Here is a 24,899-nt window from a genome sequence, read left to right on the forward strand (position 1 = left end):
GGCCATAACCCCCAGGGTATTTACTAAGGTTATAGCGGAAGTTATGGCTCATGTTAGGGAACATGATATTTTGATTATCCCTTACCTGGATGATTTTTTGATAGTTGGAGACTCAGCCTCCCAATGTGAAAATCACCTTAATTTGGTATACTCCATCTTGGAAAGTCTGGGTTGGATCCTAAATCTATAGAAGTCCAGCGTAGTGCCTTCAAAAATGCAATAGTTCTCGGGTATCATGCTGTATTCAGACCTTCAAATATGTTTCCTCCCGGAAGCCAAAAAAAAAAAGGTTAAAATTCTGGTAGAGAGCATTATCAAACCCAGTCATGTCCCTTAGAGCTGCGATGTCCTTGTTGGGTACCCTGTCATCTTGCCTTCCTGTGGTTATGTGGGCACAATACTACTCCAGGGTTTTACAATGGGACGTTCTGTACAACGAGGTTGTATTAAATGGGCACTTAGAAGGACGGATGTCCTTGTCTCCCCGATCTGTTGAGTCCTTGCAATGGTGGGTGAACATGGCAAACCTGTCTCGAGGAGTTCCCTGGGTCATAGAATCATAGAATGGTAGAGTTGGAGGGGACCTCCTGGGTCATCTGATCCAACCCCCTGCTCAAAGCAGGATTCACTAAATCATCTCAGACAGATGTCTGTCCAGCCTCTGTTTGAAGACGTCCATTGAAGGGGAACTCACCACCTCTCGTGGCAGCCTGTTCCACTCATTAATCACCCTAACTGTCAAAAAGTTTTTTCTAATATCTAATCTGTGTCTCCTCCCATTTAGTTTCATCCCATTGCTTCTAGTCTTTCCTTGTGCAAATGAGAATAAAGATGATCCTTCTACAATGTGACAGCCCTTGACATATTTGTAGACAGCTATTAAGTCTCCTCTCAGTCTTCTTTTTTGCAAGCTAAACATTCCCAAATCCTGCAACCGTTCCTCATAGGACATGGTTTGCAGACCAGTCACCATTCTGGTCGCTCTTCTCTGAACTTGCTCCAGTTTGTCTATGTCTTTTTTAAAATGTGGTGCCCAAAACTGTACACAGTATTCCAGATGAGGTCTGACCAAAGAGGAGTAAAGACCAATAATGACTTCACGTGATCTAGACTGTATGCTTCTGTTAATACATCCCAGAATTGTATTTGCCTTTTTTGCTGCTGCATCACTCTGTTGTCTCATGTTCAGTCTATGATCTATTAGTATACCTAAGTCTTTTTCACATGTACTGTTGCTTAGCTCTATTCCTCCCATTCTGTATATGCTTTTTTTATTTTTATTGCCCAGATGTAGTACTTTGCATTTTTCCCTGTTAAAAATCATTCTGTTGGTTGCTGCCCACTGCTCCAGTTTATTTAGGTCTTTTTGAATCCTCTCTCTCTCTTCTCTAGTATTAGCTATCCCTCCTAGCTTTGTGTCATCAGCAAATTTAATCAGTTTACCCTCAATTCCTTCATCTAAATCATTGATAAAGATGTTGAACAATACAGGTCCCAGGACGGAGCCCTGTGGTACCCCACTTGAGACATTCATCCAGCTGGATGTGAAGCCATTTACAACCACCCTTTGAGTCCGATCACTAAGCCAGTTATGAATCCACCTAACAGTTGCCTGGTCCATTGCATACTTGGTCATTTTTTCAATAAGGATGGTGTGAGGTACTTTGTCAAATGCTTTGCTGAAGTCAAGATATACTATATCTACAGCATTTCCCTGATCCACCCAGTCAGTGATTCTGTCATAGAAGGAAATTAAGTTAGTCTGACATGACTTGTTAGTTACAAACCCATGCTGACTCTGGTTAATCACTTCATTCTTATCCAGGTACTTACATACATGTTGTTTAATAATTTGTTCAAAGATCTTTCCTGGTATAGAAGTCAGACTCACCGGCCTATAGTTCCCTGGGTCCACCTTCTTCCCCTTTTTGAAGATAGGAACAACATTTGCTCTTCTCCAGTCTTCTGGGACTTCTCCTGTTCTCCAAGAATTTTCAAAGATTATGGAGAGTGGTTCTAAAATTTCTTCTACGATCTCCTTCAGTACTCTGGGGTGTAATTCATCTGGACCTGGAGACTTGAACTCATTTATGTTAGCTAAATATTCCCTCACAATCTTTCTGTTTACAGATAACTTGAATTCTTCTATTCCTTTAAAAGGACAGTGAAGATCAGTTGATGTTACATTTTCTTTCTGAGAGAAAACAGATGCAAAATAGGAATTAAAAAGTTTGGCCTTCTCAACATCCTCTCTTACCATTTCTCCATTTTCATCCTGTAAAAATCCTATAGCATCTTTGACTTTTCTTTTACTTTTGACATACCCCCAAAATCCTTTTTTATTGCTTTTGACATCTCTTGCAAGCCTTAATTCATTGTCAGCTTTAGCTAACCTGATACGTGCCCTACAGGATCTGCAGACTGCATTATAATCTTCTTTAGATATGCCTCCCTCTTTCCATTTAATAAACATTTCTTTCTTTCTTTTTAGCATGTGTTTAAGTTCTGTGTTCATCCATCCTGGTTTCCTTAAATGCTTCCCATTCTTCCTACTTTTCGGGATTGTTAACGATTGTGCTTTGAGAATCTCATTTTTAAAAATTTCCCATCCTTCCTGGACATTTTTGTCCTTAAGGACATCCAGCCATTGGATCCCTCCTATTCTCTTTCTGAGTCTCTTAAAATCTGCCTTTCTAAAATCTAACCTTGAAGTTTGAGTCTTCACATGTCTTCCTCCTCTAGTTATCCAAAATTCTATAATAGCATGATCGCTGCCTCCTAGGGTCCCAGCCACCTTTACCTCCTCAACCATTTCCTCCCTGTTTATAAGGATTAGATCCAAAGTAGCAGATCCCCTTGTTTTCTCCCCTACCTTTTGGAAGATAAAGTTGTCAGCAAGAGAGGATAAGAATTTGCTTGACCTGTTAGTTTTACTTGAGAGAGATTCCCAACAAATGTCTGGATAGTTGAAATCTCCCATGACCACTACGTCATATTTTTTGGAGAACTTGGTCATTTGATGCATAAAGAGTTCATCCATATCTTCAGCTTGCCCAGGTGGCCTGTAGTAAATTCCTACAATGGTGTCCTTTCCGTTGTTCTCTCCTTGTATTCTTACCCAAACAGTTTCCACAGAACTCCCAGTCTCTGAAGCTTCAATCTCTGTGCAGATATACGCTTTTCTAACATACAATGCGACACCTCCTCCTCGTTTATCAAGTCTGTTTCTTGCAAATAAGTTGTATCCTTTTAGCCTTTTATTCCAATCATGTGTATCGTCCCACCAAGTTTCAGTGATTCCAATGACATCATATTCCTTTTCCTGCATTAGTAGTTCCAATTCTCCTTGTTTGTTGCCCATGCTTTGTGCATTTGTATAAAAACATTTTAGTTTGTGATTGGTTTCTCTTCCTCCCATATTTTTATTATTTAAATTGTTTTGTCTTTGTTCTTCCTTTCCACTTCCAGTAGCAGAGATCTCAATAGTATTTGTCAGCTGTATGGCTTTTTCTGGCCTTTTGCTTCCCTTCCCACATTGTTCTAGGTTAAAGCTCTCCTGATGAGTGTAGCAAGGCGACTTCCAAATACATGTTTTCCAGTCTTCGTAAGGTGCACCCCATCTCTAGCAAGTAGTCCATCGTATAGGTAATTCATTCCGTGATCCAGAAATCCAAATCCTTGTTGACGGCACCATCGACGTAGCCAGTTGTTCACCTGTAGAATCTTATTCCACCTCATTGTTCCATGGTCATCCACTGGGAGGATGGATGAGAAGACCACCTGCGCTCCCAATTCTTTCACTTTCTTGCCTAAGTCTTCAAAGTCTCTGTAGATGGTTTCCAGGTCCTTTCTTGCGGTGTCATTTGTCCCCACATGTATTAGCAGGAATGGGTAGTGATCTGTAGGTCTGAAGAGTCTTGATATCCTGTCAGACACATCTTTAATTTTTGCTCCTGGAAGACAGCACATTTCTCTTGAGGTTATGTCTGGCCTGCAGATAGCGGCCTCTGTTCCTCTCAACAGGGAATCCCCCATGACCACCACTCTCCGTTTTTTCTTCACAACATTCTTCTTTCTCCATCCAGGAGGATTCTGAGGGCTTACAAGGTTATTCATTGCTGGCAAAGTCTTATTTTGCTGTATTTCTTCATGGTTCTCCTGCGTGAGAGCCTGGTACTGGTTCCTGAGCAGTATGGGTGCTGACTGCCTCTCGATCCTCCAGCTTCTGTGGGTCACATGCTTCCATTCCTCTGTTTCCTCAGGTGCAGTTCGAATTTCTTCTCTTTCTGAATCATGAAGAGATAATTCTGCTCTGTCTAAGAACTCTTCACCTTCCTTAATGATTTTCAAGGTAGTTAACCTCTCTTCTAGATTTCGCAACTTTTCCTCCAACAGGGACACAAGCTTGCATTTCTGGCATGTGAAGTTTGGCTTTTCCACTGGCAAGTCTGTGAACATGTAGCAGGATATGTTTAAAGTCACTAGAATAATTACAACTGACGCAAGCTTCCATGGACGGGGGGCTCATCTGGGGGATATGGTTGCCCAGGGGTCCTGGTTAGACGCTGGGAAAAGTCTTTCCTTTAATACTAAGGAACTGCTAGCAGTTGATAAGGCGAAAATTCATTTCTTGCCTTTCCTTCATAATAAGAACGTTAAAATCCTTTCAGATAATAGGATAACGGTGGCTTACGTGAACCATCAGGGGGGTACTCATGCTGGATCACTAATGAAAGTGGCGGATCATCTTTTTCAGATTTCGGAATGTCATCTCCTTTCCTTAACGGCCCTCTACATCAAAGGAAAAGAAAATGTAAAAGCAGACTTCTTAAGCCGTTTTTCTCTCAGGCAGGGCGAATGGGAACTAAAGCAGGATATCTTTTCCCAAATAGTCCGAAAATGGGGTCTTCCGGTGGTAGATCTCTTTGTCACAAGGTTAAATCGAAAGACAAAGCTCTTTTGCTCCCTAAATCCCAGAGAAAACCCCCTGGCATTAGACGCTCTCCAAATAACTTGGAATTTCAGTCTGGCCTACGCCTTCCCACCATTGAATCTCCTTCCCATGGTTCTAAGAAAAATCAGAGCGGACAAGGCGAGGGTCCTCCTGATCGCCCCCTTTTGGCCCAAGAGAACCTGGTTCTCATGCCTGAGGAACATGTCCATCTCCGATCCTTGGGTCCTACCCGAAATTCGGGATCTCCTCAGCCAGGGTCCAATAGTCCATCCTCAAGCTCCCAGCCTCCACTTGACGGTGTGGAATTTGAGAGGTTCCTGTTAGAACGCAAAGGATTCTCCCGAGGTCTAGTGACTACACTAATGCGTAGTAGAAAACCGGTCACTACCAGGATTTACGCTAGAATTTGGAAGAAATTTTTATCTTTCTCTGGTTCTATAGTTGGTGAGGGGGCACCAATTGGTAAAATATTAGAATTTTTACAGAAGGGCCTCGAGTTGGGGTTGGCAACAAGCACCCTTAAAGTCCAAGTCTCTGCGTTAGGTGCCCTATATAACTATGACTTGGCAGGAAATTATTGGGTTTCTTCCTTCATCAAAGCTGTGTTTAGATCCAGGCCAGTTATCAAAAGCAATTAAGTACCCTGGGATCTAAATTTAGTGCTGAATGCATTAACTGGTTCACCCTTTGAGCCGATAGATTCAGCATCCCTTAAGTCTATCTCCCTTAAAACAGCGCTTCTAATAGCCCTAACATCAGCTAGAAGGGTTGGTAATATTCAGGCTCTGTCTTCAGCCCCACCTTTCACTCAGATCCTGGATGATAGGATAATTCTTAGAACGGACTCAGCATACCTCCCCAAAGTAGCTTCCCGTTTCCATAGACTCCAAGAAATAATACTACCCTCATTCTGTCCGAATCCAAGTAACCAAAAAGAGGCTGAGTTCCATACTTTAGATGTAAGGAGGTGTGTGATTAGGTACCTTTCGGTCACCCAGGCTTTCAGGAAAGATAGTTCCTTGTTCATCTCCTACCAAGGGGTTAGAAAGGGGCTTAAGGTTACTAAATCCACCATAGCTAGGTGGATCAGGGAGGCTATTACTCTAGCCTATGTTTCCAGCGGTGAGGAAGCGCCACAGGGGTTGAAGGCTCACTCTACCCGGGCGGTGACAACCTCATGGGCGGAGAAGTCTGGTGTCTCGATGGAAGACTTATGTAAGGCAGCTACCTGGTCTTCTCAATCTACCTTCTATAGGCACTGTAGACTGGATTTGGGTGTTTCATCTGACCTCACATTTGGGAGAAGGGTGCTCCAGGCGGTGGTCCCTCCCTAGACTTTTTTTCATCTCTGCAATTCTCTCGTGGTGCTGTCATGGTTGACCGATAAAGTCATAAGTTACTTACCGGTAACGGGATTTTTCGGAGACCATGACAGCACCCTTATATTCCCACCCTTCACCTTATGGGAGCACTCCTCATCTATTAATTACAAACTTTTCTCACTTAGTGGTGTTGTATAAAAATATTATTTTTATGATTGTTTTGCTATGTCTACTAACCTGGCGGTCCTCTCAATGCTCTGTAATCCAAACTGAGGCGAGAGGGAGGGAAGCCCCCTTTTAAGCCTGTAGGTTTCCTGTCCTTGGTGGGCGGATCCCCTCTCTCGTGGTGCTGTCATGGTCTCCGAAAAATCCCGTTACCGGTAAGTAACTTACGACTTTTTCATAAGAATTTGGGAAAGTTATGAAATGTCCTATAAATGTCTGCTCTGTTCCTGATCTAAGGATCTCGGCTTTTAGTTGAGATGAATCTGTGCTGCACTTTATGTACATGCTCAGTAGTGAGGCAGGGCTGTGGTGTCGGAGTCGTGGAGTTGCAGTCAGTTGGAGGTTTGGCTTACAGACTCCTCAGTCCTGGTGTATAGCCAGTCTATTATTAATTAATTCCATTGTCATTTGTATTAGTAATTGAGCATTTTTTTTAGTTCTAATTAATTCACCTAAGGAAATTTCTTTTTAGAGTTATAGAGTTACAAGCTGTTGGTTTTCTGTAAGGGAGTGTATTTCCGTCTCATGTATCGGCGTCTCCTATTCATGTGATGTTTAGGTAGTTAATGCTCGTGTCAGATAAATAAACTTGTAAATCTTAGAATGAAAGAATTATTATTAATGTATTCCCCAAAATAAAAATAGCCTCTTCTGCTGAGCCATCCCACACTGATTGTAGGTTGTCTATAAATCGACCACACCACTTGATGTGGATGGCTAAGGGATTATGACTACTATATAGGAAGAGTTCCTTCCATCTGGCCATCACTAAATTAATTATTAATTGTACAAAAAAATGAATTCTCAAATGTGAAATAATTATGTAATAAAAGTCACTGCCTAAAAGTGATTTGAGTGTGTTTGTATATGTACTTAATGTATTTAGTTGGTATATCAGACATTCAGTTACTGTATGTGAGGAATGAATGGATGGATACAATCCTATAACATCACAGCTTAGCCATTTATCACCTTCTAAGCAATGCATATTACTACAGACCATTATTATTTTTGTGTCCCTAATATATTCTGGTAAATCCTGAAATGGTGGTTGACCCAGGCTCCAAATCTCTCATTCAGAACTACAACACCTACAAAACCCACAAATTGAGTCAGTGATCGAGATGTCCGTTGCTTTGTGGGTGTTGTAGTTCTGAAGGCTTCTGATTGTGTTGCCGGTAAGAGTTGGCTGCAGTAATGGAGGCTCCCCCAGTGACCACCATGCCTGTATCAGGAGGAACCATCAATATGATGGAGTATCTGTTACAAGGCAGTATACTAGACCAAGGACTAGACAGCCTCCTTCAACGCTTATGTGGATTATGTGACAACATGGAACCAGAGACATTTGTGGATCATGAAAGTGTATATTTGCTAAAAGGCCAGCAAACTAGCCCCTTTGTACTTTGTGCCAGTTGCCCACTTGTCCATCCAGGATCACCATGGCACCTTCGTTATCTTGGCCAACCAGAGTCTGGAGACAGAAGCCGACTCACATTAGTTAGGAATTGTGTTGACATTTCTACCACAAAAATCTTACCTGAATTTCTTCAAGAGATGGGCTTTCAAACGGACCATGAATTTATAGCAAGAGGACACTTGTTTCGCAAGGGAGTTATGAAAATTGCATTCTAAAAAGTGTTTTTTATTGTCAGAGCCTGAGGTGTCAGAGGTAAGTAATTAAACTGCCGTGATTATTGTTGCTGCCGCGCCCATGACATTTTAATGCACAAAAGGGTGAATTTTTTTTAAAACAAATGTTAATAGGGCAGCACGGTGGCTCAGTGATAGCACTGCTGCCTTGCAGCACTGTGGTCCTGGGTTCAAATCCCACCAAGGACAACATCTGCAAGGAGTTTGTATGATCTCCCCGTGTTTGCGTGGGTTTCCTCCGGGTTCTCCAGTTTCCTCCCACATTCCAAAGACAGTTTAGATTGTGAGCCCCAATGGGGACAGCAATGATAACGTATGTAAAGCGCTGCGAAATATGTTGGCGCTACATAAAAATAAACATTATTATTATTTAACATTTGGTAAAAAGCAGCACCATGTGTATCATACTTTTTGTATGGTATTTTTCAAGTGTAGTTGGCGCCAATTTTATTTTGAAACATTTTAACATCTGCTTTTTTTTCTAACGTTTTTCATGTTATATATGAAATTGTAAAGGGAAAATACCAGACAAAAACATAACATCCAGAGTAAAAAAAAACATAACCAAACATTGTACATGGAGACTTTGGCATCAAATAATTCTTGTCTGTGGTGTTTTTGCAAACAAGGTTTGAAAAATGACTCAAACTTCTGTATGTGAATCAGACATGAGATCTAATGTGATAGAAGATTACAGCCCATGGAAGACGGGAAACATTCATAGAGGCGGCTGGTGGTGATTTAAATACAGTTAGGTCCATATATATTTGGACAGAGACAACATTTTTCTAATTTTGCTTCTAGACATTACCACACTGAATTTTAAACAAAACAATTCAGATGCAGTTGAAGTTCAGACTTTCAGCTTTCATTTGAGGGTATCCACATTAAAATTGGATGAAGGGTTTATGAGTTTCAGCTACTTAACATGTGCCACCCTGTTTTTAAAGGGACCAAAAGTAATTGGACAATTGACTCCAAGGCTATTTCATGGACAGGTGTGGGCAATCCCTTCGTTATGTCATTCTCAATTAAGCAGATAAAAGGCCTGGAGTTGATTTGAGGTGTGGTGCTTGCATTTGGAAGGTTTTGGTGTGAAGTAAACATGTGGTCAAAGGAGCTCTCCATGCAGGTGAAACAAGCCATCCTTAAGCTGCAAAAACAGAAAAAACCCATCCGAGAAATTGCTACAATATTAGGAGTGGCAAAATCTACAGTTTGGTACATCCTGAGAAAGAAAGCACTGGTGAACTCATCAATGCAAAAAGACCTGGGCGCCCACGGAAGACAACAGTGGTGGATGATTGCAGAATAATCTCCATGGTGAAGAGTAACCCCTTCACAACAGCCAACCAAGTGAACAACACTCTCCAGGAGGTAGGCGTATCAATATCCAAATCTACCATAAGGAGAAGACTGCATGAAAGTAAATACAGAGGGTTCACTGCATGGTGCAAGTCACTCATAAGCATCAAGAATAAAAAGGCTAGACTGGACTTTGCTAAAAAACATCTAAAAAAGCCAGCACAGTTCTGGAAGAACATTCTTTGGACAGATGAAACCAAGATCAACCTCTACCAGAATGATGGAAAGAGAAAAGTATGGCGAAGGCGTGGTACATCTCATGATCCAAAGCATACCACATCATCTGTAAAACATGGCGGAGGCAGTGTGATGGCTTGGGCATGCATGGCTGCCAGTGGCATTGGGTCACTAGTATTTATTGATGATGTGACACAGGACAGAAGCAGCCAAATTAATTCTGATGTATTCAGACCATACTGTGTGCTCAGATCCAGCCAAATGCAGCCAAACTGATTGGTCGTCGTTTCATACTACAGATGGACAATGACCCAAAACATAAAGCCAAAGCAACCCAGGAGTTTATTAAAGCAAAGGAATGGAATACTCTTGAATGGCCAAGTCAGTCACCTGATCTCAACCCAACTGAGCATGCATTTCACTTGTTAAAGACTAAACTTCAGACAGAAAGGCCCACAAACAAACAGCAACTGAAAACCACCGCAGTGAAGGCCTGGCAGAGCATCAAAAAGGAGGAAACACAGCGTCTGGTGATGTCCATGAGTTCAAGACTTCAGGCAGTCATTGCCAACAAAGGGTTTTCAACCAAGTACTAGAAATGAACATTTTATTTACAATTATTTAATCTGTCCAATTACTTTTGGTCCCTTTAAAAACAGGGTGGCACATGTTAAGGAGCTGAAACTCCTAAACCCTTCATCCAATTTTAATGTAGATACCCTCAAATGAAAGCTGAAAGTCTGAACTTCAACTGCATCTGAGTTGTTTTGTTTAAAATTCATTATGGTAATATCTAGAACCAAAATTAGAAAAATGTTGTCTCTGTCCAAATATATATGGACCTAACTGTATGTTTAAAAGAGCTGTAGTAAAAAATGAAGTTGTCGTCCTCATCATAAAGTAGTTATTCATTACATATAGTTACATATAGTTACATATAGTTTATAAGGCTGAAAAAAGACAAGCGTCCATCCAGTTTAGCCTATTTCTTGTGCACTGCAGCTATTCCGCAGCGTTGATCCAGGGGAACGCAAAAAAAAACAAAACAAACAAAAAAAAAAACATGCGGTATAGGCCAATTGACATCATTGAGGAAAAAATTCACTTCCCGACACCAATCTGGATTAATTAACTATCACTAAGCATAAGATGTAATTTTATTGTTCTCAAGAAAGGCGTCCAGGCCTCTCTTGAACTCATTAAGTGAGTTGGACATCACCACTTCCTCTCCCAGAGAGTTCCAGAGTCTCACGGCTCTGACCGTAAAGAATCCCCTTCTGTGCTGGTGCAGGAACCTCCTTTCCTCCAGACGCATAGTGTGCCCCCTCGTCTTAGTCACCATCCTTGGTATAAACAGGTCATGGGAGAGATCTCTGTACTGCCCCCTGATGTATTTATACATGTTTATGAGGTCTCCCCTAAGCCTTCTCTTTTCCAACGTAAATAGGCCTAATTTTGACAACCTCTCTGGGTATTCTAGTCCCTCCATTCCCTTTATTACCTTAGTCGCCCTCCTTTGTACCTTCTCTAGCTCCAATATGTCTTTCCTGAGCACCGGAGCCCAGAACTGTGCACAATATTCTAAGTGCGGCCTTACCAGCGCTTTATACAGAGGAAGAACAATGTTCTCATCATATGCCCCTATTCCTCTTCTGATGCATGCCATGACTCTATTTGCCTTCGCAGCTGCTGCCTGACACTGGGCACTCCAATTTAATTTGCTATTAACCAAGACGCCCAGGTCCTTCTCCATGTCAGATTTCCCCAACGTTTTCCCATTTAATATGTATGGGTGACTGCTGTTTTTCTTTCCCATGTGCATGACCTTACATTTATCGGCATTGAACCCCATTTGCCATTTTTTGGCCCAACTCCCCAATTTATCTAAATCCTCCTGTAGCTGTGCCCTATCCTCATCTGTATTAACTACTTTACAAAGTTTAGTATCATCTGCAAATATTGCTATTTTACTATGCAACCCTTCCACTAGATCATTAATAAATATATTAAATAATATAGGGCCCAAGACAGACCCTTGAGGCACCCCGCTAGTAACCCTGACACACCCTGAGCTTACTCCATTGATAACCACCCTCTGCTTTCTATCACTCAGCCAGCTATTTACCCACTTGCACACATTATCCCCCAGACCAAGCATTCTCATTTTATATACCAACCTTTTGTGTGGCACGGTATCAAACGCTTTGGAGAAGTCAAGGTATACAACATCCACTGACTCTCCCCGGTCCAGCTGTGAGCTCACCTCCTCGTAGAAGGCAATCAGGTTTGTTTGGCAGGAGCGATCTCTCATGAATCCATGTTGATATGGAGTTAGACAGTTATTATCATTAAGATATTCTACAATAGCATCTCTAAGAAATCCTTCAAACAATTTACCCACAACAGACGTTAAGCTGACTGGTCTATAGTTCCCAGGGTCACTTTTAGACCCCTTTTTGAATATTGGTACCACATTTGCTTGGCGCCAGTCTAGTGGGGCAGTCCCTGTCCATAAAGAGTGCTTGAATATAAGATACAGCGGCCTGTCTATCACATTACTTAATTCTTTTAGTACCCGGGGGTGTATGCCATCTGGGCCTGGTGACTTGTCTATTTTAATATTATTTAGGTGTTTCTGAACTTCCTCCTGGGTTAGGTGGGTGATATTTAGCGGAGGGTTTACTTTATCACTTTGCATTTCCTCCGATAAATTGTTTTCTTTTGTGAAAACAGTGGAGAAGAAGCTATTGAGTAGGTTTGCTTTACCCTCATCGCCCTCTATGATTTTACCCAAATGACTGAGAAATATCTCCTGCGGTATTGCTAATGCTGATTCCAGTGTCAGTGAATGAGACAAGAATTAGTGTTATAGAAGATAAGTCGATGAGCAACTTATTCAGCTGCAGACACCGAGGAAGAAACTGCTTGTTGTTTGTGGCCTAAAATGTACAGGATGTATTAGTATATGTAAAGAAGAAAACAGAATGCTGTGAAATACTAAACATAGTAATACATTAACTATTCCTCACTACTGCCATGCCTCCAATGGTTGGGTCTCCCACCAGACGTCAGTCCTGACAAACGTTGGTAGCCAGTTTTTGGAAGCGTGGAGGAAATGTCATAGTCAGCAATTCTACTTATGTTTCAGTGTATACGAGATAACAGAGAATACATATATGTTTGCTCTTTTAATATTATTACATGGAATTCTTTATGACGTTACATCTGTTTATCTTCTCCTCATTCAGGTCCCTACTATATTGGATCCTCTCAGTGGTGATCGTCTATATATCATAATTTTCTAGATTTACCCATCAAGGATGGATAGGGAAAGGTATAAGATGGCAGAGAGGATTTTACACCTCACGCTAGAGATCCTCTTCCGGCTTACTGGAGAGGTGAGAGATTCTGATGACGTCACATTACATCATTCTTATCTATGGGAATAACAGGTGGACAGAACTGGAGAGGTGAGGACTCTGGAAATGTCTGTAGTGAGATTTATTAATGTGTCTCTCCATAACCAGGATTATACAGTAGTGAAGAAGACCTCTAGTGAGCGCTGTCAGGCTCCTGTGTCTGAGGGATGGGAAAGACCCCTGAGCCCAATCACGAGGCCTCCACCTCACCCCCTGATACATGAGGAGATCAATGACCAGAAGATCCTAGAACTCACCTACAAGATGATTGAGTTGCTGACTGGAGAGGTGACACTGCTGGGAATGCTGGGACATTATACAGTAATGCTATGAAGGGATCGGGGGGATGACTGTATCATTGTATGTGTCAGGTTCCTATAAGGTGTCAGGATATCGCCGTCTATTTCTCCATGGAGGAGTGGGAGTATTTAGAAGAACACAAGGATCAGTACAAGGACGTCACGATGGAGGTTCCCCAGCCCCTCACATCACCAGGTAATAAACAGGACTAAATACACATGGCCTCTAATTATCTGTATGTAAAGAATGAATTCAGTCCCTGTATGTGTTTCCTCCAGATCTATCCAGTAAGTGGACAACACCAGAGAGATGTCCCCGTCCTCTTCTTCCACAGGACTGTAAACAAGAAAATCCCAATGTTCCTCAGGATCATCAGGTAGATGGAGAGAAGGTGTCATGAGATCTCTCCTATGATGTGTAGACGGCTGTGAAGGTCTTGTGTTCAGTCTTGTTTTATCCACCAGTATTATATGTTTTATACTTGTGTAATGAGAACTATGGAGGTGGCAGGATTAGAGCTGATCATAGATGTGACTTTCACAATATTTTTTTTCAGGGTAAAGATCTGACCTATATTAATACTACAGAGACATATGTGAGGGGTGATGAGCGGTGTAAAGAGGAGATTCCTACATATGACTACCCAGGTTAGTAGTAACCACTAAATGCAGAGAAGTCACAGATTCTTCTCAGTCACTGACTATGACTACTTAATCATACATACATTGAATCATGGACTAAAGAAAATACCATGGTCCCAAACGAGAGAAACTCCCAAAACGATTGAACCAATAAACAAAAAACATAAAGAGCATAGAAACCCGAAAAAATACAGTAGAAAAAATCAGATGTCCAGTTTACCTTAAAATGCAAAATTATGTCACTAGCCTGTTCATTCACTATTTGTCCACTCAATTGAATGTTGTTACTTAAACCTGTTTTTAGTTTTACAATGAATGTATCTCAATAAATAATTTAGCATTTTATGGTAAAGAGGACATTTGATTTATTCTAGTATGGTTTTGGGGGTTTCTATGCTCCTCATTTTCTTTGCTAATTGGCTACTTTATCGGTAATGTTGTACTGCCATATCATAGTCGTGGCCTCACCATTTTGCCACTAGACCACTACATGCTGCTCCACCCAAAACTGTTCCAATTACTTTGTTACTTTGGCCATTGGAAGTTCTTCTGTTGGAGTGAGACCTGTTTATCCCAGAGCTTACAGCTTATTAGAAGACATTGACTATTGGCTACTCAGATCTCCCAACTACAAATCCAGTCAACAGAATGTGCTAACCACAATCATGGGGAAAAATATTATCCGTATAATAGGCCTCTAAGAGAAAGCGGAGGGTAATGATGCTGTTACCTTCCTAGAATCCTGATATCTTACAGGGTGAATCTACCTTCTCTTCTGTGCTGCTGAATGTGCTCATATGGTCCTACAAGACCAGGTCCAGTCTTTGTGGCTAAACTTCTCTTTTATGATCGACAGCATGAAATGTGCACTGAGGGCCAAGTGTGAATTTCTCTACAACAACAGAGTTTCCCTTTATCCTGACTATTCAGTTTATTTTAAAAAAAGAGCTGACTAACTTCAGAGAGGAATGCGATAACTTAAACAAAAAAAGTCAGACCTATCACATGATATATCCTTAACCCCTTAATGACCTTGGGATTTTCCATTTTTGTGTTTTCATTTTTTGCTCCCCTTTTTCCCAGAGCCATAGCCTTTTTATTTTTTGGTCAATATGGCCATGTGATGTCTTATTTTTTGTGGGACGAGTTGTACTTTTTAACGACATCACTGGTTTTACCATACTGTGTACTGGAAAACGGGAAAAAAATTTCCAAGTGCAGTGAAATTGCAAAAAAATGCAATTCCACAGTTTCTTTCTTCACCACGTTCACTGAATGCTAAAACTAACCTGCCGTTATTATTCTCCAGGTCATTACGAGTTCATAGACACCAAACATGTATAGGTTCTTTTTATTTAAGTGGTGAAGAAAAAATCCAAAGTTTGCTAAAAAAAAAATGGTGCCATTTTCCGAGACCCATAGCGTCTCCATTTTTTGGGATCTGAGACCGGGGAAGGGCTTATTTTTTGCGCATCGAGCTGACATTTTTATTGATACCATTTTGGGGTAGATCCGATGTTTTGATCGCCCATTATTGCATTTTATTGCAATGTTGCGACGACCAAAAAAACGTAATCTAGTGTTTAGAACTTTTTTCTAGTTACGCCATTTACTAATCGGATTAATTATTTTTTTATATTGATACCAAATATGTGTATGTGGGTTTTTTAAAATATTATTTTGAATGGCGTGAAAGGGGGGTGATTTAAACTTTTATATATTTTTTTATTTTTAAAAAGATTTTTTTTACACTTTTTGAATGTTTCTATAGTCTCCCTAGGAGACTAGAAGCAACAGTGTCAGATCTGCTCTGCTGCATACAGGCGAAGAGCAGATCGCTTGTATGCAGCAAAAATGCTCACTTGCTATGAGCGCCGACCACTGGGCGGCGCTCATAGCAATCAGGACATGACAACCACAGGGGTCTGCTGCCGACCCTGGCTTGTCATGCCAACCCATCGGTGACCTGGATCATGTGACGGCATCACGGAAGGCGGGGCTAATGGCATGCTTCCGGTGAGGCGATGTTAAATGCCACTGTCAGAGATTGACAGCGGCATTTAACTGGTTAACAGCTGCGGGTGGATCGCGATTCCACCCGCCGCTATTGCTGGCACGTCAGCTGCAGAAATCAGCTGACATGTGCCTGGTTCAGTGCGGGCTCAGCTGTGTTAAGGGGTTAAGCTGTGCGTGGTTGATGGCTTTAATGACTCTACGTCATGAATTTCATGATTTTTTTTGGATCCAAAGGAATTAAAACTACTGCACAATCACTCCGGAATTGCGAATTTGGGGAAAACGAATATTTTCTTTACTTTTCTGGTCAGGACTTATAGGAGTTTCAATAATTTTTGTTTTTCTAAACTGACCTCGTTTTTCAAATCTGACATGTGCCCCATATAGGTGTTATGGTGACAACCTTGGAATATTTCTTCAGATCCCAGTTTTTCTGAAAATGTCTTTTTCTGTGACATATTGCTCGGTATGTTACTGGTAAAGATGGGCTTATATGTTTTACATTTATATCTAAAAATATCAGAAATATGCCAAACATTTCCAAATATTCATCATTTTCAAACTTATTCATTTTTATGTCCTTAAAATATATAGTAAAACCATACAAAATAGTTAATAAATAGCCTTTACCATATTTCTACTTTACATCCGCAGCATTTTTCAAACATCTTTTTTTTAAGTATGTTAAATAGTTTTCAATTTTAGCAGCAAGTTGTTATATGTTCAATGAGATTCACAAATCCTATTTTTGGTGTACCAAATTACTTTGAGGGGACTATATTTTAGAAAACTGCACTCTTCATAGTATCAAAAACAACATTGAGCAAGTAACACAAAGTGGAACCAAAAAGTAAATTTTTTCACTAAAATGTTCATGCAGTCCCAATTTTTTCATTTTCACAAAGGTTAATAGAAAAAAATGGAGCGCATTGTTTGGGTATACGGCAGAGGTCAGAAGTGCCATTTAGCTTTTGGATTGCAGATTTTGCCGGAATAGTTTGTTGGCACCATTTGCAAAAGTCCTAATGTGACTGAATGGCAGAAACCCAAAGCAGTAGACGACACTATAAAGTGACTCAGTTTTAGATATTATACCCTTCCTCCATAGTTTACTGACTATTTTGACTGCACAGGCACTTTCCGGAAATGACCAACAGTGAGCATAAATAACACAGTGTATGGGATAAAAAATACATGATCTTTATTAGAAAATATTAAATATATAACAATACAAATATCATAGATTCAATAACAAATATTTAAACGTAATACAGAAGACAGAAAGCTCATGGCTAAACACCAACCCCACCTATTGTGGTCTAAGGCTGTCAAAGTTATAAGGTATGGTTAAAAATGGTACATTGCATCACAGGCTACATGATATATATTATAACCAAGGAGACATATATTGTCACAGACATACCTATATTCATGATTGCAAAAATGCCCAGCCAAATACCAAGGTGGGGGAAGGGAACACCCAAAGACACGCTTCTTCCCCCCACCTTGGTATTCCCTTGGCATTCCCTTTACCCACCTTGGTATTTTGCTGGGCATTTTTGCAATCATGAATACAGGTATGTCTGTGACAATAGGTCTCCTTGGTTATAATATACAGTGGGTACGGAAAGTATTCAGACCCCTTTAAATTTTTCACTGTTTGTTTCATTGCAGCTATTTGGTAAATTCTAAAAAGTTTTTTTTTTCCTTATTAAAGTGCACTCTGCACCCCATCTTGACTGATAAAAAACAGAAAAGTAGAAACTTTTGCAAATTTATTAAAAAAGAAAAATTGAAATATCACATGGTCATAAGTATTCAGACCCTTTGGTCAGACACTCATATTTAAGTCACATGCTCTCCATTTCCTTGTGATCCTCCTTGAGATGGTTCTACTCATTCATTGGAGTCCAGCTGTGTTTAATTAAACTGATAGGACTTGATTTGGAAAGGCACACACCTATCTATATAAGACCTCACAGCTCACAATGCTTGTAAGACCAAATGAGAATCATAAGCTCAAAGGAACTGCCCAAGGAGCTCAGAGACAGAATTGTGGCAAGGCACAGATCTGGCCAAGGTTATAAAATAATTTCTGCATTACTCAAGGTTCCTAAGAGCACAGTGACCTCCATAATCCTTAAATGGAAGAAGTTTGAGACCACCAGAAATCTTCCTAGACCTGGCCGTCCAGCCAAACTGAGCAATCATGGGAGAAGAGCCTTGATGAGAGAGGTAAAGAAGAATCCCAATATCACTGTGGCTGAGCTCCAGAGATGCAGTTGGGAGATGGGAGAAAGTTCCACAAAGTCAACTATCACTGCAGCCCTCCACCTGTCGGGCCTTTATGGCAGAGTGGCCCGACGGGAGCCTCTCCTCAGTGCAAGACATATGACAACCCGCATAGAATTTGCTCAAAAACACATGTAGGACTCCCAGACTATGAGAAATAAGATTCTCTGGTCTGATGAGACGAAGATAGAACTTTTTGGTGATAATTCTAAGTGGTATGTGTGGAGAAAACCAGGCACTGCTCATCACCTGCCCAATACAATCCCAACAGTGAAACATGGTGGTGGCAGCATAATGCTATGGGGGTGTTTTTCAGCTGCTGGGGCAGGACGACTGGTTGCAATTGAAAGAAACATGAATGCGGCCCAGTACAGAGATATCCTGAATGAAAACCTCTTCCAGATGCTCTGGACCTCAGACTTGGCCAAAGGTTCACCTTCCAACAAGACAATGACCTAAGCACACAGCTAAAATAACAAAGAAGTGGCTTCAGAACAACTCTGTGACCATTCTTGACTGGCCCAGCCAGAGCCCTGACCTAAACACAATTGAGCATCTCTGGAGAGACCTGAAAATGGCTGTCCACCAACGTTCACCATCCAACTTGACGGAACTGGAGAGGATGTGCAAGTAAGAATGGCAGAGGATCCCCAAATCCAGGTGCGAAAAACTTGTTGCATCATTCCCAAGAAAACTCATGGGTGTACTAGCTCAAAAGGGTGCTTCTCCTCAATACTGAGCAAAGGATCTGAATACTTATGACCATGTGATATTTCAGTTTTTCTTTTTTAATAAATTTGCAAAAATTTCTACATTTCTGTTTTTTTCCGTCAAGATGGGGTGCAGAGTGTACTTTAACCCCTTTAAAGCCTGGGGCGTATTAGTACGCCCCAGGCCATCACCCCCCGGTTCAGTGAGGGCTCCGGCGCTGTACCCGCACTGAACCGGGCACATGTCAGCTGATTTATACAACTGATATGTGCCCGCAACAGCCGAGGGTGGAATCGCGATCCACCCGTGGCTGTTAACCAGTTAAATGCTGCTGTCAATCTCTGACAGCGGCATTTAACAGCGTTTAACCCTAGAACGCATGACCATAAAAATCTACATTTTCATATACCTGGGGCCTTTTAGGCCCGTATGCAAATAACATGGAATAACTCAAACAAAAATGACAAACAACTATATACCTGAGGAATACCTAGAGTTTCAAAATTCTAACTAAAGTAATCTTGCAGAAAATAGAAAACAATTAACAGGGCGGGCCTGCGAGGCCCCAGGTATGCGTTCTAGGGTTAAAAACGAAAATGCAAAAACGGAAAATCCCAGGGTCCTTAAGGGGTTAATGAGAGAAAAAAATGAACTTTTTAGAATTTACCAAATGGCTGCAATGAAACAGAGTGAAAAATTTAAAGGGGTCTGAATACTTTTCGTACCCACTGTATGTATGAATTGATGAACTGTAGTACTCGGCACTTTATGCAAAACATGAGACAATGTCTGAGAGCATTTAGGCATGCATTATAGGTATGATACAAATAAATATTATATATCATGTAGCCTGTGATGCTATATACCGTTTGTAACCATACCTTATAACTTTGACAGCTTTAGACCACATTAGGTGGGGTTGGTGTTTAGCCATGAGCTTTCTGTCTTCTGTATCACGTTTAAATATTTGTTATTGAATCTATGATATTTGTATTGTTATATATTTAATATTTTCTAATAAAGATCATATATTTTTTATCCCATACAGTCTGTTGTGCTTGTTGTTGGTAGTTCGCTAGTTTGCAGAGGGGAACTTATTTATTTAGAGCCTAACTATTTGCTATATGACTTTCCGGAAATTAGCACACAGTGGATGTTGCACAGTGAAAATTGCAAATACTCCATTTTATTGCCCAACACGTAGTGCCCAGATTTTGCTCCAGGGAGACACGCATACCGTAAATTGTCACGTGGGGTCTTCTCATTACAGCAATGCCAAATACATGGATGCTAAATGTGGTATGGGCACACTGCAAGGCTCAGAAGAGCGCAGGACATTTGGCTTTGTGAAAGCGGACTTTGCTGGAACGGCCATGCAGCTTTTCAAGAGCCCTTGAGCTACCAATAATGTGGAAACCCTGTTTTTCCATGTAATGATGATGGACCTGAGTAGGGGTTTGTTATTTGGGGGATGAGTGGAAGTTTTTATTGGTATCATTTTATGCTACAGAACATTATTTGGTGGCTTTTTATTCCAATATTTGGTAGGCAGAAAGAACCAAAAGGGTTCCTAGTCTGAGAGTTACTATTAGATTGTGAAGTGTTTCTGTGTTGATAAATATATAGTGAAACCATACAAAATAGTTAATAAATAGCTTTTACCATATAAAAATATATATTTTGTAACATAACATGCAATGTTAATGGATATTTTATATGTAAATAAAACTATACATGGTGGGCCATTTATATGGATACACCTTAATTAAATGGGAATGGTTGGGCCAACCGCACCAGCATATGGTCTCACAAGGGGTCTGAGGATCTCATCTCGGTACCTAATAGCAGTCAGGCTACCTCTGGCGAGCACATGGAGGGCTGTGTGGCCCACCAAAGAAATGCCACCCCACACCATTACTGACCCACTGCCAAACCGGTCATGCTGAAGGATGTTGCAGGCAGCAGATTGCTCTCCACGGCGTCTCCAGACTCTGTCATGTCTGTCACATGTGCTCAGTGTGAACCTGCTTTCATCTGTGAGTCCGTCTCATGCTACCACGAGTGTGAAAGCACAACCAACATTCAAAAGTGACCAAAACATCAGCCAGAAATCATTGGTACTGAGATGTGGTCTGTGGTCCCCACCTGGAGAACCACTCCTTTATTGAGTGTGTCCTGATAATTGCCAATAATTTCCATCTATTGTCTATTCCATTTGCACAACAGCATGTGGAATTGATTGTCTATCAGTGTTGCTTCCTAAGTGGACAGTTTGATTTCACAGAAGTTTGATTTACTTGAAGTTATATTCTGTTGTTTAAGTGTTCCCTTTATTTTTTTGAGCAGTGTATATATAACTTAAGGATATTTTATTCAGAAATAATAATTGGGTTTATTCTTGGCAGATGACTGTACCATGAGATCAGAGGGACAACTGACATCTTCAAATTTTAAATCAGATGACCTTGAGGTCACACAGGATACAACTGAAGTGAATGCTATTACACCAGATATACCATCATCCCTTCACTGCAAACATCTATCATTTGATCCTTTGAAACAGGTCCTATCGTCTGATTCATCAAAGACTATTAATAAAAATAAAACTGACAAATGGGGAGTAAAAACTCAAAATACTCTTACAACAATGAAGCTATTTTCATGTTCAGAATATGAAAAAGGTTCTTCCCTCAAATTGTCTTTTGTTGCACAACAAAAAATTAACACCGAGGATAATAGATTTTCCTGCTCCAAGTTTGGGAAATATTTTAACCAGAAATCAAATCTTGTTAAGAATGAGATTCACACGCAGGAAAAGCCATGTTTAGATTCATGTTTAGATTGTGGGACTCATCAGAGAAATCATCCAGGAGAGAAGCCATATTCATGTTCAGAATGTGGGAAATGTTTTACAAATAAATCACATCTTGTAAGACATCAGAGAACTCACACAGGGGAGAAACCATATTCATGTTTAGAATGTGGGAAATCTTTTGCAGATAAATCACATATTCTTAGGCATCAGAGAACTCACACAGGGGAGAAACCATATTCATGTTTAGAATGTGGGAAAGGTTTTGCAAGTAATTCACATCTTGTTAAACACCAGAAATTTCACACAGGGGAGCAGCCTTTTTCATGTTCAGAATGTGGGAGATGTTTTACAGAAAAATCAAACCTTGTTAGACATCAAGGAACTCACACAGGGGAGAAGCCATATTCATGTTCAGAATGTGGGAAATATTTTAAACAAAAATCAGCTCTTGTAATTCACACGAGAATTCACACAGGAGAGAAACCTTTTTCATGCTCAGAATGTGGAAAATGTTGCGCAGATAAATCAAATCTTTTGAAACATAAGAGAATTCACACTGGGCAGAAGAAGCCAGTTTCATGTTCAGAATGTGGAAAATGTTTGGTAGACAGATCAAGTCTTTTGAAACACCAGAGAATTCACACAGGGGAGAAGCCATATTTGTGTGTTGAATGTGGAAAATGTTGGACAGATAAATCAAGTCTGGTTTCACATCAGAAAATTCACACAGGGGAGAAGTCGTTTTCATGTTCAGAATGTGGGATTTGCTTTCTACGTAAATCACATCTTGTTAGACACCAGAGAACTCACACAGGGGAGAAGCCTTATTCATGTTCAGAATGTGGCAAATGTTTTACCCGAATATCGCATCTTATTAGACATCAAAAATTCCACATAGGAAGGAGCCCTTTTCATACCTAGAAGATGAGAAATATTTACTGGAAAATCATGTTTTGTTGCCATCAAAAAAATCCCACAGGAGAAACTATAGATTTAAATGTTAAATTGGACAAGACATATGAGATAGTCATAGAAGTAAATGAGAAAGAGAAGGTAAGATAATTTAGATCTTATACTAGAATTAAAAATATGTAGTTACTAATATGTGTCATTCAATAAGCAAATAAAAAGCAATGTTCAATGTGCATTCAATATCTCACATTCTCATTTACAATATTTATGTACACACTACATCAACAAAAGTACTGCAACACTTCTCAAGCTTTTCCAAAAAATACCCAACACTTTCTCCTCCCTCTTCTTCCTTACTCTCAATCTCAGCGATAGCCCATTCATTATTTTCAATCCACAATCTCCATGTCTGAACAAAGTCTTCCTTATAAACCTTACATTTCTAAATATGTTCATATTACAACTTATTTTTTCACATGTATGATCCATTCCTTCTTTGTAGGAACATCAGGTGTTATCCTTTTTTTTTAAACCCCTTAATGTAAAATCATATACGGGGATGAGGTGCCTTACCACAGTTGATTGTACTTGTATATGATTTATTTTATCTGTAACCACATGAAATCGCACGGTGAGAGTTTACTGGAAGCTACTGTTCCAGACGCCGCAGAAATGCCACTAACTTAAGCCCCCGTCTCACTTAGCGAGATCGCTAGCGAGATCGCTGCTGTGTCACAGTTTTGGTGACGCAACAGCGACCTCACCAGCGATGTCGCTATGTGTGACACTTTGCAGCGATCAGGCCCCTGCTGTGAGGTCGCTGATTGCTGCAAAGTGTCCTGGACCATTTTTTGGTCTTTGCCCTCCCGCTGGTCAGCACACATCGCTGTGTGTGACCAGCGGGAGCAGCGATCAGGCTGGTAACCATGATAAACATCGGGTTACTAGGGGCACACGCGCACCTAGTAACCCGTTGTTTATCATGGTTACGAGCCTGCTAAAGTGAGCGGTAACCTCCCGCTCACCGTAGCAGAGTGGTAACCATGATAAACAACGGGTTACTAGGTGCGCGTGTGCCCCTAGTAACCCGATGTTTATCATGGTTACCAGCCTGCTCCTGCTTCAGCAGGCTGGTAACCAGGAGCAGGACATCGTGGAAAGATTCTTTCCACAATGTCGCTGCTCCCCTGATCGTTGGTGAGCCTGCCTGTTTGATCGCTCACCAGCGACCACATAGTGACGCAGCAACGAACCCTGACAGGTCGTATCGTTGTCGGGATCGTTGCAGCATCGCTAAGTGTGACGGGGCCTTTACACTGGACCAATTAGCTTTTGACCCGGTCGGCGATCCCTGTGATTGGTCTGTTTGTATAGACAGATCAATTGATCAATCACAATAAAGGATTCTAGTTTATCCAGCTCTCCTGACTCCGGTCTTTTCAATGATGCCACAAAAAAGATTGCAGCCGGATATCAGGCAGTGTGTGACTCAAGGCAAACACCCTGACAGCCTGCTACAAAGATTTTTCCCTTAAATGCCACTGTCAATAGTTAACAAAGGAAGGTATCACCACGTCTGGAATGACCCAAAATATTAATCTGTCACATTATTGATGCCATATGGTGAGCAGTGTAAACAAAATAAAGAAGAAATGTGCAAAGACTGTACCTTATTTAACCATACTGCCAAAAAAAGTAATAGAAAAGTGATCAAAAAGTTGTGAATTCAAAAAAGTGTCAGCACTACAAATGTCAACTTGTCCCAAAAATAAAAAGCCATCATACGGCTGTTTTGTCAGAAAAATAAATGTACAGCTCTCAGAATGATGATGCAAAAAAACAATTTTTATGTAAAAAAAAAAATTGTTTTCTGTGTGCAAAAGTAGAAAATCAGAAAAAGCTGATATAAATGTGCCATCGCTGTAATCGTACTGACCCAAAGAACAAAATCTGAACACTGACTAATAAGCGAAATGTACCCCAAAATGGTACCAATCGACACTTCAACTCATTGTACAAATAATAAGCCCCTGCTTACCATCTGTCAACTGAAAAATAGTGGGTTCTGTTTATATACAGACAACAACGACCGATGGC

General features: G+C 40.7%; 1 protein-coding gene across 2 annotated transcripts in view; it reads left to right on the forward strand.

Moving 5' to 3' along the window:
- Window positions 1-23,521, forward strand: part of LOC141271839 (uncharacterized) — a 35,005-nt gene extending 11,484 nt beyond the window's left edge. For both annotated transcript variants that reach the window (XM_073682024.1, XM_073682025.1), the window contains exons 2-7: window positions 12,945-13,094; window positions 13,224-13,403; window positions 13,487-13,610; window positions 13,694-13,791; window positions 13,972-14,062; window positions 21,481-23,521. In XM_073682024.1, coding sequence (XP_073538125.1) covers window positions 13,017-13,094; window positions 13,224-13,403; window positions 13,487-13,610; window positions 13,694-13,791; window positions 13,972-14,062; window positions 21,481-22,811 — 1,902 coding nt within the window. In that variant the 5' untranslated portion in view covers window positions 12,945-13,016 and the 3' untranslated portion in view covers window positions 22,812-23,521. The remainder of the gene's footprint in view (window positions 1-12,944; window positions 13,095-13,223; window positions 13,404-13,486; window positions 13,611-13,693; window positions 13,792-13,971; window positions 14,063-21,480) is intronic.
- The last annotated feature ends 1,378 nt before the right edge of the window (window positions 23,522-24,899 follow it).

This window comes from Phyllobates terribilis, unplaced genomic scaffold, assembly GCF_046119375.1.
Source record: "Phyllobates terribilis strain yellow unplaced genomic scaffold, ASM4611937v1 Scaffold_5__5_contigs__length_657084704, whole genome shotgun sequence".
In the NCBI taxonomy this organism is placed as follows: Eukaryota; Metazoa; Chordata; class Amphibia; order Anura; family Dendrobatidae; genus Phyllobates; species Phyllobates terribilis.